The 13,911-nt window shown below is 45.3% G+C and overlaps 1 protein-coding gene across 1 annotated transcript in view; it reads right to left on the bottom strand.

Moving 5' to 3' along the window:
- Positions 1–13,911, bottom strand: part of Cmya5 (cardiomyopathy associated 5) — a 107,637-nt gene extending 93,726 nt beyond the window's left edge. The window contains exon 1 of the mRNA XM_052159650.1: positions 13,763–13,911. Coding sequence (XP_052015610.1) covers positions 13,763–13,911 — 149 coding nt within the window. The remainder of the gene's footprint in view (positions 1–13,762) is intronic.

Here is a 13,911-nt window from a genome sequence, read left to right as displayed (position 1 = left end):
CCAGCAGAGCCGCCAAATGGGAAAGAAAGCCTCAGAAGGCCCAGCTGAGGGTCCCACCAGCAGGCTGAAAGCCCACCACCACAGGAGAAAAAGAACACAGGAGCCTTGTAGCTTAAAACATTGCAGGCTACAAAGCAGAGCTCTAGGAGTCTCTAAAATTCCAGAGGGAAACAAGAAACAGATTAAAGTCCTGGCTGGCTGCTGGTATACCAGAAAGTAGCTTGTGATGGGTTATACAGCTTAAAAGTCTGTACAGCTGGTTCAACAATGTAACTTAGTTTTGTGAAGATCACTGTTGGGGTAAGATAAATGGGATTACTGTGAAACTCTATATCCCCCAAATCAGCTATATGAGACATTAAGTTTCGTATCTCTGAAGTAGTTCTAGAAATTAAGTAGAATTTTCCAGAATATCTCTTCTTAAACACCCATAAAAGAAACTTATAAAGCCCCAGTTTAAAAAGCAATCCATATTTCATCCAGTTTTTGAAAAGCCTAACACAGACACTGGCTTTGACTTTGCTGCTGACTTGCAGATTACAGTGGCTGTTGTCTTTAGCCTACACTGAACTTGAAACTGGTGGTCTACCCAGCTGCCAGATGCAGCCCAGGGGATCATCAATGAGCCTTTCCTGCGCTCTCCTCATCAGGGAGTTAGAGTGGGAATGTGAAGAAGACCCAGAACACTGTGAAAATGGCCTTGACCCGTAAGTGATTTCAGAGAGAACATCCTTAGAGAAACACAGTTTGCTCTACCATACACCATGACACCTGATTTGTATAATACCTGGCCAATACCTTCCTGAACATTTAGACTGAGTCCACATTATGAGAAAGGTTGCTGTGAGCTGAGCCTGCTGACCCCTGCCTGTATTCCCAGCATTTAGGGGGAGGCTATGGCAGAAGGATCACAAGTTTGGGCTAGCCTGGTCTACCCAGCGAGATCTCTTATTTAAAAACACAAAAATCTTTATAGGTATGACTGTCTACATGTTCGTTTTCTTAGAATAATGAATGCCTTAGGAAACAGAGTTTAAGGTCAAAAGCAAAATTATTTTCCAGGCTCCTCAGATCTGTTTTCCAAGTTTTCTCTCCAGATAGCATTTCTGTCTGTAGCGTGAGGAGGAGCCTCGTGCTCTTCCTACCCCCTTGTCAACATTCCTACCCCGTGAGTCCTGTCTTGATAGCTGGTTTTAGAAAACCAGCATCTGACCAAGTTGGCTGCTACTGAGCTCATTGCCATAATGGTGAGCTACAGTTCTTGAGGTTTCCAGGGACCCGGTGCTGGCAGAGTGCTGCCTTGATAATCCCGCCCTAGTGTTTACTGAGGCTACTTTGTATTATTATATTTATATTTACCTTGTGTCTTGTGAAGGAAACTTGCTTGTCTCTGTAGCTTCATAAATACCACAGCATGGGCTAGAAACAGCATGAGATGATAAGAACTAGCATCTTCACTTCCGAAAGGCTGAGGTTTGCAGCTTGGCTTCACTGCTTACAGCTATGTGCAGTCTGAATGTGTCCCAAAATTTCAAGGAAATTAAATCAGCGAGTGACCATTCTGAGAGGGTTAAGGTAATTAGGTCCTAGGAACGGAGTTCTCATAAACAGGGGTCAGAAACCTTGGGGGGATTTTTGCTCCTTCTGTCACATATGGACTCAGCAAGAAAGGGCGGTCTCTCTCACCGTCACCACCACTGTGGCCCTTTTCTCACGGGCTAATGTGTTAAGAGGTTTAAAAAACACATTAGCTAAAACTTCTGAGAATAATTTGACATATGAGATGATGTCCAGAAAAACAGAAGGTATTTAATGTTAAATAAAAATCGTATGTTAGGACAGGGATCCCAAAGCAGGAAGAGATATAAATTCAAAATGTGGAGTATGGTTTACACTGAACACTTACTGTCTCTACATCATAGGTAATGTAAGACAAACCACTGAAAGTCTGACCCTGGGGCGTTTTATTCCTATTGTGAAATAAGTGCATTTCTGCTTAGCCTTCAAGCCCAGGAGAGGAAAGCGAACTATTAACCTTCATGTGTACAAAGCCTTAGCCTGCTTGCCCTGCTTTAACAAAGTCCCCCAGACTGCACAAGGTATAGTCAGCAAACCATACTGTCCACAGTTCTGGTGCCCGTGGAGGCCAGAAGATGACGCCAGCATCTCTGGAGCTAGAGTAGGCAGGCATGAGCCACCTAACATGGGTTCCAGAACTCTAACATCCTTTGGAAGAGTAGCAAGGACTGAACCATCTTTCCAGTCTTATATTTATCGACTTTCTACTAGTAAAATTAACTGATAATTTGCAAAGATAAAAACAAATACGATATAATACAGTATTGCCAAAAAGCAAAATACAGTTGAGTAGGCCCCCTAAATACCTGGCCCCCCAAGTCCCACTCTTCAAGCCAAACACATTGGACCCCAACTGTGTTCGAGTTAACAATGAAGAGGATTGACACCACTTGAGTCCTGTTTCTACCCATCGAGATCTTATGTGCCCACACTGTGAGTTGAAGCACTGTTCTCCAGGAAGGGACTGGCCTGCTATCTAGACGGATTAGAAGGGATTCACTTCCTGACAATACCAGATAGCAAAGGGAGTTCAGTAGAGTGCTGAGCCCCCAACCAGACACTGTCATGTATAAGAGAGTGTGCTGAGTACCCCCTCCTGTTGCTTTTACTGAGAAATGGAAAGGCCACGCTGGAACAAACAGTATAAATAGTCAGAACCTGCTGGTTCTTGATTGGGTGAATACTCCATATGGTTGTGTTTATTTACCACAGAATGTGTTTTTTCAATGAAAATTTGAGATGTATTAACAAGCTTGTTCCATTGTTTCAATAAAAATGTAAAATATCTATAGGAAAAGCAAACTCTACTAGGTCGCATGTTAAATGGTCCACGGAGAAGTCATGAGCCTGAAGGAAGTTTCCCCGGGGCCCCTGCTGGTTCTGTCTACTGCTCCAGGAAACACTCAAGTCCTTCCTGGGGGTCTAACAACTGGCCTCTGCTCCCACTCAGGGACTTCCTCACATGTGCAGACCAAAGCCTGATTTTGAATGTGTTCTTCAATTACTCCCCCACAAATGTGATGGCAATCGCCACATTTTTCAGTGCTAGGCAACCACCAATCTCCTTTCTGTCTCATTGGCTTTGCTATTCTGGATATTTTGTATTAATGGGATCACAAATACATGACCCTCCATGCCTGGATCTCTCACTTAGCCTGCTGTTTCCAAAGTTCATCTATACTGTAGCATAGCAAAGGGCTTAGTTCCATTTTCTGATGAACTAACATTCTCCTGTATGGGCCACATTTTCTTTATCTGTTATTAGCTGGTGTACATGAGAGTTGTCACTCTTACTGATACTTATTATTTAAGCATTATATAAGCATTATCTAAGATGGCATTGGTTATTGCCATCTTAGAAGGTGTTTTGTGAGACCTTGTGGTTGTAATTTGCATTTTTCTAATGGTTAACAACAGTGAGCATTTATGTTCTTTGGACTTTGTATATTCTCTTTGCGAATCCAACTATTCAAATCATTTTCCCAGTTGTAAGCTGCCTTACCTTTTTATGATTGAGTTACAGTGAATCATGAGACCCTTTCTGAGGTGTGACTTAGGGACTGTCCCCAGTTGTTTAAAAGCCTGTTTTCTCCCCTTCCCAGGAGTCTCTGATCTACCAAATCATCCTCATATCATCCTAGGATTCTATTAGTCAGTTAGCTTCTGTTACAACCTACAGCCCCAGCTGACAGAAACTGAGCTCCCCTATCTGGAGACAGTAACTTAGATATAGCAATATCAAGTCTGTTCAATGGCCATCCTGTGCCCAAAGCCCAGGTTTCCGAGTTGTGATTCTAAGCAGTTTAATGGTAAAAATCATTCTAAGGAAACCTAGGAGATTGAAAAATGGAAGCTGGCAGGCTGAGCCAGAACTGTGAACTGGAACAAAGGGAATAGAAGAATCTAAGGAGCAGGGTCCCTTTCTCACTAGTTTCTACTAAGATAGGCCACTGATGCGGGTAACTTATTCAAAGAAGGCCTCTTTCCCTCTGCGTTCTCTGCCTTGGACCTCTACCTGTTATCTCATTTTTCTGCCAGTCTAGGTTGGTGTCCAAAGACTCCACTAGTATTTGTTTGAGAATGGTCAGGTATGTAAATAAAGTAGGGATCCTAATTCTATCAGCCAATCAATTTAACCACACATCTGGTTGCCAGGCAGATTTCATCTCTATCTCATCATTACTATCTCCCATCACTATCTCTGAATATGTTCCTTTTCACACTCTTTTAATATTAGATGCTTTTAAGGAGTCTGGGACTCCTGAGAACAATAGATAGAAGGAGGTTGTCTTCCTCAGCTTCCTGAAAAGAACCTCACATGCACCCCGGCAGCCAGAAAGACAGGGTACAACCGCATAGCCACAAATAGGGCCCACTCCCTGCCAAGCCTCATCTTCCCCTTCCTAGGGCCCTCTATCCCACGACCATGGCCTAGGTGACATGAACCTGCTATCCCAGCTCTGGGGGAGCTGAGGGAGCAGAATTGCTGTGAACTTGAGGCTAGTTCTAGGCCATTCAGAGGTAAAGTATGAGACCCTATGTCAAACAAATAAAGGTATGTGGGGAGCAGATCTGAGAGGAGTTAGGGGAAGAATGGGGCATAAATATGATAAATATACATTATAGAGATATATGAAATTCTCAAAGAAATTAATAAAAATATTTTTAAAATTCAAAAGAAAAAGAAAACTGGATTGAAAAACTTAAAAATTTACCACCTTATACTTAACATTGAAGAAAGTATCAGAATTTGTGGCTATTATGTTAAATGCCTACGACGTGTATCATGTGACCCTGTGTGGCACATAGAGAAGCGTTTGGTGTTGCTAGCTTTGACCTTATGAAACCCAAGTGTGCTGGGTTGCTTAATGTCTATTTTTAAACACAAGATTGACTCTCTTCATTACACACTAAGAAATTTAATATAGCAAAGGTGCTGGTCAGAGTTAGCAACAACTTGCCAGGCGTTTTATGCTTTTCCTTTAAAAACAAGTAAATTGAAATAATCATTTCTTTGGGCCAGGGGGAGGGTTCAGCAGTTGAGAACACACATTGTCTTTGCAGAGGCCATGAGTTTGTTTCTTGGCACTCATGTTGGATGGCTTACAAACACTTGTAACCCCAGGGTAATCAGACACCCTCTTCTGGCCCACATACATGTATGCATAACCAACAGATAAATACATATACACATAAATTTTTTTAAATTTATAAAAAATAAATCTTAAAATAGTAAAATTGTGCTCCAATAAAAATAAGTTGGAAAATAAATAACAGGCATCAGTTTAATATGAATTATATGGAGTGTCTTTATATACAAAGTATATTATATGCTATATATTTTTATATATGATCTGAAGACAAACAGGAGAGTTCAAGTGCTGACTGTCATAGGATATGCTAGCATCCTCACTTATATCCTGCAAGCTATCTGAAATTATGTAAATTATTGTATTTTTTCCTTCCATTTTCTTTCTCACAAAATAAGGGTGAAAGCAATGTCTGTATCATTGAGGTATTGTCTTTTTTTTTTTTAATCCTTATAATGATTGGCAGTGTTCAGAGTGAGTTATGTGCTCCCTGAGCAAGTGTTGATTGTCTTTCCCTTCCCTGGGCCTCTGTCACTGGTCCCAAGCATAAGAGGGTCAGGCAAATGACATCAAAGTGTCCCTCTAGGGCAAGTGCCATCAGCAGCCAGGCTATCCTGCCAAGAACATGACAAAACAGTGACTGATCTTGCTGTGGATGGAGGGAGAAGGGTTAGCAGCAGGGACCCAGAGACTGACAGAAAACCACTAGGTGTCCAAACCACAGCCTTCCTCAGCTCCCCAGGACCTACCTCACTGTGCAGTGACTTCGGTGACAGACACCTGTCTGCCCACTCCCTAGTCTAGAGTAGATATATTAGAAACTTTACTTAGAAATAAAAATTAGAAGTACAGAAGGAACGGCACAGAATGATGAGCGATTTTTAGCATATGAGTTCTCATGAAGAAAAGCACATCCAAATCATGGGAGGCCCATGGGGAGTGGACTCGGAAACTGAGGTTGGTCGATAGAGCGGTGGAGACTAATCTTCCCACATATGGTGGGTTTTCCAGATTAGGGTGTAGGGTTTTTGAACTGAAGACATCCCAGAGAGAATTCTTCCTGGAGTGAAATACAAAGGCTCTACCTATCCCTCCTCAGTCTAGGGGCAGCTTTGGGACAAGCCACAGGAGGCAGAGATGTTCCCTGCAGATGACATAACTGAGCAATTCTTTAGAGCTTGTCACTGTCCCCTCCAAGTTACTGCATTTCTAAAGTTGTTGAGCACTGTCGATCTCTGATCACCAAGCAGCAATAGTCTACCTGATCCAAGTTCAATATCCCAGTGACATTACTTCCTGAAGAAGTTCAGCGTGTTCCTATTCGCTCGCTCACCCACTCACTTATACCTTCACGCACTCAACCAACAAACGTGCTCCACTCCGGGGCCTCCTGAGTGATTATGGATGACGTGAGAATATTTTCAGCAGCATCAGGTAGCAGCACAGGAAGTGCGGGAACGGAAACGTGAGGTGTACTGCGTCTATGTCACGCTTGCGTCACGCTTCATTGACCTTTCTCCCAGTTAGTGTCGCTCCGGGAAGCAATTTTAAGTCTAACTTGGGGAAAGAATCTTTCTTTCTGGCTTTTTGGTTAATAAAGGCTCTTTGTGGAGTGAATCTGATATCGTGTGGAAAGTAACTTCTCAATGCTGTCATTTTAATATCCCTACTATCGGGCACAGGATCTGGTGTAGCCTCTGAACTTACTATCAATGAAGCACTTGTTGCATGGATCCCACAAAGCTGGCTAATATCTGCATGGTATCGGGTCTGCATTGTTCTGTGTGGTTTTCTCATCACGGGTAGCTACAGAACCCTTGGATGTCTGTAGTGAGGGAAGGACACCTGAGCTGTGTTCTAAAATAAAACGTACCCAGAGTCTCAAGACACAGTGCAAGACAATGTAAACTATCTAAGGACTAACTATAGTTTACAAATTGTACCTTGATTATTGAATTAAATAAAACACATTATTAAAATTACTGACATCTGTTTCTTTGTATAAATTCAATGGCCACTTAAAAATGTTAAATTAGTACTAGGCAGTGGTAGGTAGTGCATGCCTTTAATCCCAGCATTCAGGAGGCAGGGGCAAACTGATCTCTTGAGTTTGACACCAGCCTAGTCTACAGAGAGTTTGAGGACAGTCAGGGCTACACAGAGAAATCCCATGTCAAAAAGAAAGAAAGGAAGGAAGGAAAGAGGGAGAGGGAGAGAGAGAGAGAGAGAGAGAGAGAGAGAGAGAGAGAGAGAGAGAGAGAGAGAGAGAGAAATTATCCATGTGGTTGACAATATATTTCTACTGGCTAACACTGGACAGACAAAAGATTCTTTTTATGTATGAACCACAGCTGGTCTCTTGCGTCTGACTCTAAGTTGGCTTGCTGTGGAAGAATGGTCTGGCTGTAATATCTGAGTGGTGCTGTACTTTCCCCAAGCCCACACTCAGAACAGCCAGGGAACATAATTTTGTTGTTGCCGCCCTCTCGGTGTGTCCTACACTTTAGTAGGTTTGCTGTTTTCAAGGGGGAAAAAATAATTATAATTCTCACATTATTCCTCACTGTTCAAGGTCTCACGAAGGGCAGGTGACAGCCAATCAGCTGACACTTCAGCGACTCCTAGCTTTCTGGTTCCAAGAAAAGCTGCCTCAGTTTTCTCCTCTCTCCTCCCTCAGCCTCTGGCATAGTAGGCAGCCAGGCACCCTTCCCACGCTAGCACTTTCCACTGACCTCAGAAGAGAGCTAGCTCAAATAACACACTTGTCAGGACACCTTGGTAAGCAGACCAGTGAAAGACACCACACAAAATGACTCAAGAGTGCCCTGAACTGATAGCAAATACCTTTGTCTCCCAGAAGATTGCTGCCCTGTAATGATGAGTTGGAACGCCATTAGGACATTTAATGCTATCAGCCCAGATTTGGCATGTTTTACACAGATCCTGCCAGTGTTCTGGAAGTTTTAGGAACTGCTATAAAACCCTCCATGTTTCCACAGGGAAAACCAACCTTGCCTCCATGGAGACCGCCGGAAAACAGAAACAGTGCAAGGCCCTGATTAGCGGGAAAGGCCTCAGACAGAAAACAACAACAACAACAAAAACTAAGACTCTCTCGACACATCTCTGCATTCAGGGGACTGTGGGTTTGAAACATGGACAACAGCGCTTGAACAGCGTTTAGCCTTTAAGGAAATGCGCCAATCACTACTTCTAAAAAATGTTTTGTTTTTGACTCCTGGATGGCGTGATAGAACACAGCTTTTTAGTTTTACTAGGAATAAAATCTAATCCCTGATCACAGCCTGTGAGGCCCTACCTGGTCTACAACCCAGGCATGGGGAGGGGGAGGGGATGTTAGTAGCGGGTGTATGCAGGGAGAAACCACAAGTTAGTATTGGGTGACCTCCTTAATTGCTCCTTCTATATTAAAGCAGACTATTCCACTTGATCCCAGAGCTCAAAGATTGACTAGTCTAGCCAGTTTGCCCCAGGGATTCCCTGTCTCATCCCCTGAGTCCTGTGATTCAGACAGGCCACGTATGTACAGCAGGCATGCCGGAAATCCCAGCCCATGTCCTCACACTTTACCCGCTGACCCCACCCCCACCCCCAGCCCAAATCTGCAGTCCAGGTTTCTTGCACTCTCCCTTGACAACCTCCCTTTGCTCACTCCAGTCCAGCAGCCTGAGCTCCTTGTGCTCCTAAGCCGACCACACCTTCCTACCCCAGTGCCTTGACACCTGCTCTTCCGCTTGTCTCTGCTCAAACATGGCTTGGCAAGCATTCATTCTCCAGCGTCCTCTTCCAAACGGCACCACCTTTATCCTGCTACAGTTGTCCCCACAGAACTCACATCCACCTGGGACATTACGTATTATCCATTTGCTCATCTCCAGACTGGGAAGACAGTTTCAGGAGGGAGCACTCAGCTGTCCACTCACTGCATTTCCTGTCATCTTTTGGACCTAGGAAGTACCTGGCACACTGGGTGTCCAACAAGTATCTGCAGATGCAACCGACTAGAGAGTATTCGTATGGCGTCCAGACCCCTGGGATCTAGTCTTAAGTTCCACCAATGGAAAGTGGTTCCACTTTTAAAAACTGTCTCTGACACTAGGCTTCTGAATCTATAAAATGATTGGCTGCCAGCAGATGTTCCTGGGCCTCTCCTGGCTCTAAAGCCTGGGGGTCTCATGGACCTGCTTTGAAAGACGATCTTGGATAAAATTTTAGCAACACAATTTTCTTTTCATATGCAGGAAGCACCAAACCTTCTGGAACACCTCATTATGACCCCAAAGTCCCCTCCAGGGCATAGCTCCTCAAACCCATCCTGCTGGGTTGGAGCCTAGGATTTGCTCTACGCTTTGAAGTGCTTCTTGTTGGCCCTCAGTCCTTCTGACAGCTAATAACATAATTTTGGTTTTCTGTCAGTTTACCCAGAGTATAAGTTCCTTGAGGACAGTAGTGAACTCTTGGTTAAATTTGTCTGCAGCATGTGTCACAGTCCCTGGCTCTTCACAAATATCCACTGCATAAACACAGACGAGCCCGACTGAAACAGAACCACTTCTCTGCTGAAAGCTGGTACCACCTCACCCTCGCTAATGAACAGCAGGCAGAAGTGAGGTTTCATGCCTGGCAATGTCCTACCCAAGAGCTGTTAAGAAACTAAAATTTGGCTGGGCGGTGGTGGCACACGCCTGTAATCCCAGCACTCTGAGAGGCAGAGGCAGGTGGATTTCTGAGTTCGAGGCCAGCCTGGTCTACAAAGTGAGTTCCAGGACAGCCAGGGCTATACAAAGAAACCCTGTCTCCAAACAACAACAACAAAAACAACAAAACAAAACAAAAAAAGAAACTGAAATTTGCTGGGAGTTCTTGAGAGTCAGGTTTGCCCTCACACTTTCTTGGTTTATTTAATCCTTTTGACAGCCTAATAACTGGAAGCTAGTCCCTCCCTGGGGCCAGCGCAGAGCCCACTGGTGGAGCACTCGCCTAGCGTGACACAGCAAACGGCAGCCAGGAAAAGAATTGGCTCCTTGAAGGATGGGGATGAGCCTTCTGAACTCCAGCAGCGTTTTCATCATTAGCAGGGACATTTTTGTTGATCATAAAGGTAGGAAATTCCACACACGCATTCACTGGAAACAGCCTGAGTACAAAGTGCTCCGTGATCTTTATCTCTTCACGCAGAGGTAAACACTATCACCCTTGAGAAACCTTAACCTCTGAAGCCTTTTCTGGTATATTTTATTTTATGTTTGACATCTGTCCTAGTTTGCTGTGATAAACACCATGACCAAAGTCAGCCTGGGGAGAAACGCTTCCTAATCTCACTCCATCGAGGGAGGTCAGAGCAGGACTCAAGCAGGAACCTAAAGGCTGGAACTAAGCAGAAACCAGAGGCTACCGCTAAACGGCCTGCTCTCCGTGGCTCGCTGGACTTGATTTCATGTACAGCCACCGCCACCGCCACCTTGCCATTCCTCATGAAACATCAGTCAAGAAAATCTGCTACAGACCAGTCCGAGGGAGATGTTTCCTGAACTGAGTTTCCCTCTTTCTAAATGACCTTACCTTATGTCAAGTTAACAAAGTGTTAACCAGTACAACATCATTATTATTCTATGATCATATTGTGGTGTAGAAAGATTATACCAAATAAATGTACCTACCATTCATTTCTGTTACTACGTTTACTTTTAAACTTGTATATGCTTCTCAATTTCAAAAGTTAATTTATAATGCTAGGGAGATGGCTCTGTTGATAATGTGCCAGCTGTGTAAGAGCACCCCACTTTAGATCCGTAGCCTCTACGGAAAAGCTGTCCACAGCCATGCCATCTGTAACTCTGGCAGAGGCAAGTGGGCTCTGGGTTCAGTGAGAGGCCCTGTGTCCAAACACACACACACACACACACACACACACACTCACACACACACACACACACACACACACACTGAGCTTGTAAGTGTAGTTTCTGGCCTTTCAGAAAATCTACATAAGCTCTGTTTAAGCAGGGTGAATATTCTACTATGACACAGAAATGAGGTCTTCCTTCTTCCCCTCAAAGTAAAAGCTGAGTGGACTGTTTCCCCCAGAGCAGTAGCTCTCAACCCTCCTTAACACTGTGACCCTTTAGTAAGTTCCACATGTTGTGGTGACCCCAACCATAACATCTTCATTGCTGCTTCGAACTAATTTTGCTACTGTCATGAATCACAATGTGAATATTTGTGTTTTCTGACAGTCTTAGGTGCCCTGTGAAAGGGCCATTTGACCCACAAGTTGAGAACTACCCCAGAGTCAGGAAGGACCCCCCCCCCTCAAATCAGAACTGTCAGAGCCTCCTAACGTGCTGTATGCACATGCTGGCTCACCCTGCATCTTCTAAGTTCTCGCTTCGCTATCCTCAGTGAATGGTATGAGGCTCTAGGGTTTTCCTCCAGAACAGCACAATGGCCTTGTCATCCTGCTGGAGGGTTTAACACAAAATAACACAGGTAAATGCTTGGTACTGTGCCTGGCACAACAGGGCTCTCTTCTGAGTGTAAAACTTCCGTGCCAGAGTCCAAGGAAGGCTGACCCGTCAGTCCCACCTTCCATGTGTTAGAACCTATTCCAGATTCTCACCCCTGTTCGCAGAGGAGCGTGGAACCTCAGGCTGTGTTTATAATCTCACACAATGGAGTGGTCTGATTCCTGACCACACTGAGGAGAGTCACATCTGCCCTTCGAGCACCCCATCATGGTCCATGCTGACTTTATGCTGCCCTTCAGACCCTCTTCTGACATTCAACTTTGCTATCTGCCTGTCAAACTGCTTCAGTACGGTGTAGTGTGTGCTTTCGAATCCTACTGAGTCACTCACCACCCAGCTCAAACATGGGCGGCTTTCCAGGGCTCCATCATCTCCTTATTCCCCTCAGCTTATCCTGACGTGTTTCCTTGCAGTTACCACAGTCAGAACAGGCTAAGGTTACCTCAGATAGACTAAAGCCTCACTAGAAGGTCTTAGCTTTTGACAAAAGACAACTCAGAAGCAGTGCTTAAAACTGTCAGGTAACCCAGTTGCTGTGTAGATGAGCTTCTCTTTAGAAAATGGTGGCTGGCAAGAATGTGGGTGTGCCACAGGTCACCATGAGTATCTCTTCTCCTCATACCTGGGCGCTGCTGATCCTCCCACTCCCTCTCCCATTTCCCACAGGCACCTTCTCCCCTGCCCTTCCTTCATGCTTCTCCTGCCCATCTTCTGACCCCAGTCTGGGGTCCGTGCTCCTTGAGTGTAGACATTCTACCGTCAGCATGACCTTCCACAGCACAGTGCTTATATTCTCCCCTCACAGTCTTTAGCATAAAGGCTTCCTTAGCATGTAGCCAGATACCCATAATTCCTATCTTTTCCCTCCACGTTCTTGAGGGTAGAGCTTGTTTCCTTCTTGGTCGTTGCTTGCTAAGAATGTAACTAATGCTTCAAGACTTCCAACTGATGGTTGTTGGTTTCTGTGGTTGGTGGTACCCTATGTGTGTACACAGGACTACACATGTATGCATGTGGAGACCTGTTCCTTACGTACAGTTTACCTTAAAAAAGAAAAAACCATCACCACCAGCCTGGAACTCACCAAACAGGTGAGGCTGACAGGACAGTGAGCCCAGGGCCTCTGTTTCCATCTCCCTAACAGAGGTAACCAGCACAAGCCACACGGTGCTGGGCTTTTCAGTCAGTACTTCTGGTACTTCATAGGAACTGGGGATTAAGCTTGGGTCCTTGTGCTCACAAGGCAAGCACCGTACCAGCGGAGCCATCTCCCCAGCCTGCAATGCCACTCTTGGGATACTCCAACTTGAGCAATTCTGGCCTTGGTTGGGCATTCTGAAATGATAAACCTTCACTTGCCACCCCCAAAGCCTTCTGATCAGAGTACCCAGGAAGAGATACCATTGCCTGACACATGCTGAGGATGAAATAAAACATCCATACTACTAGTCTCATTTTAGGGCTGGATGAAAAGGGACAGTCAGAGTCTTCCTGCTTCTGCCTTTCTATTATTGAATCACAAGGGCAGGCCATCCACACCTGGCCTTCATGATTCTTTCCTCTAAGAAATGTATGGGATGCTTGCAAACAAACATAATAGTTTCCATACAGCAAACTAGCAAAGCACTAGAATTCTAGAAGGCTGCCTTACTTTTGAAGGTAATGGACAGAGCCTTCTCTGACTCCAGACCCTTCCCCAAGCTCAGGCAGACATTGATCCAGGGCGAGGAGCCAGAGGCAAGTATTCCAGCACAGTTTTGCAGTTAGGCAGAACCCCAAGTAAGTCTCCAAGAATAAACGAGCAAGTCACAAGGAGCTGGGAGGCGGGGGGTGGGGGAGGGGGTGGGGACCGACTGTGAACTTTGCTGCAGGCGGACCTGTCACTCCTGCTGACAGCAAGAATCTTCCACCTTCAAGTTTTTAAAGAAGGCGGCGCGCCCCAGACAGTGCTTGGCTCCGGGAAAATGAACTCCTGAGGTTGGGAAGGGAAAGGAAAAGGCTGGGGGCGGCCAGCGGCCCGGCAGGGCCGGTACCCGCTCAGGCTACCTGGCGTCGGGCTCCTCCTCCGACTCGGCCGCCGTCTCCTCCCCCTCGCCCTCCGACTCCTCCTCCGTCTCCAGCTCCCGGGCCACCTCCTCGTCTGCACCCCATCCAAGGAAGCCCTGGGCTGTGAGTCCGCTGTCGCCGCTCGCCAT

This window comes from Apodemus sylvaticus, chromosome 16 (assembly GCF_947179515.1).
Source record: "Apodemus sylvaticus chromosome 16, mApoSyl1.1, whole genome shotgun sequence".
NCBI classification, from domain to species: Eukaryota; Metazoa; Chordata; class Mammalia; order Rodentia; family Muridae; genus Apodemus; species Apodemus sylvaticus.
The sequence above is the reverse complement of the archived record's forward strand: the minus strand, read 5'-3'. Positions and strand labels throughout refer to the sequence as shown.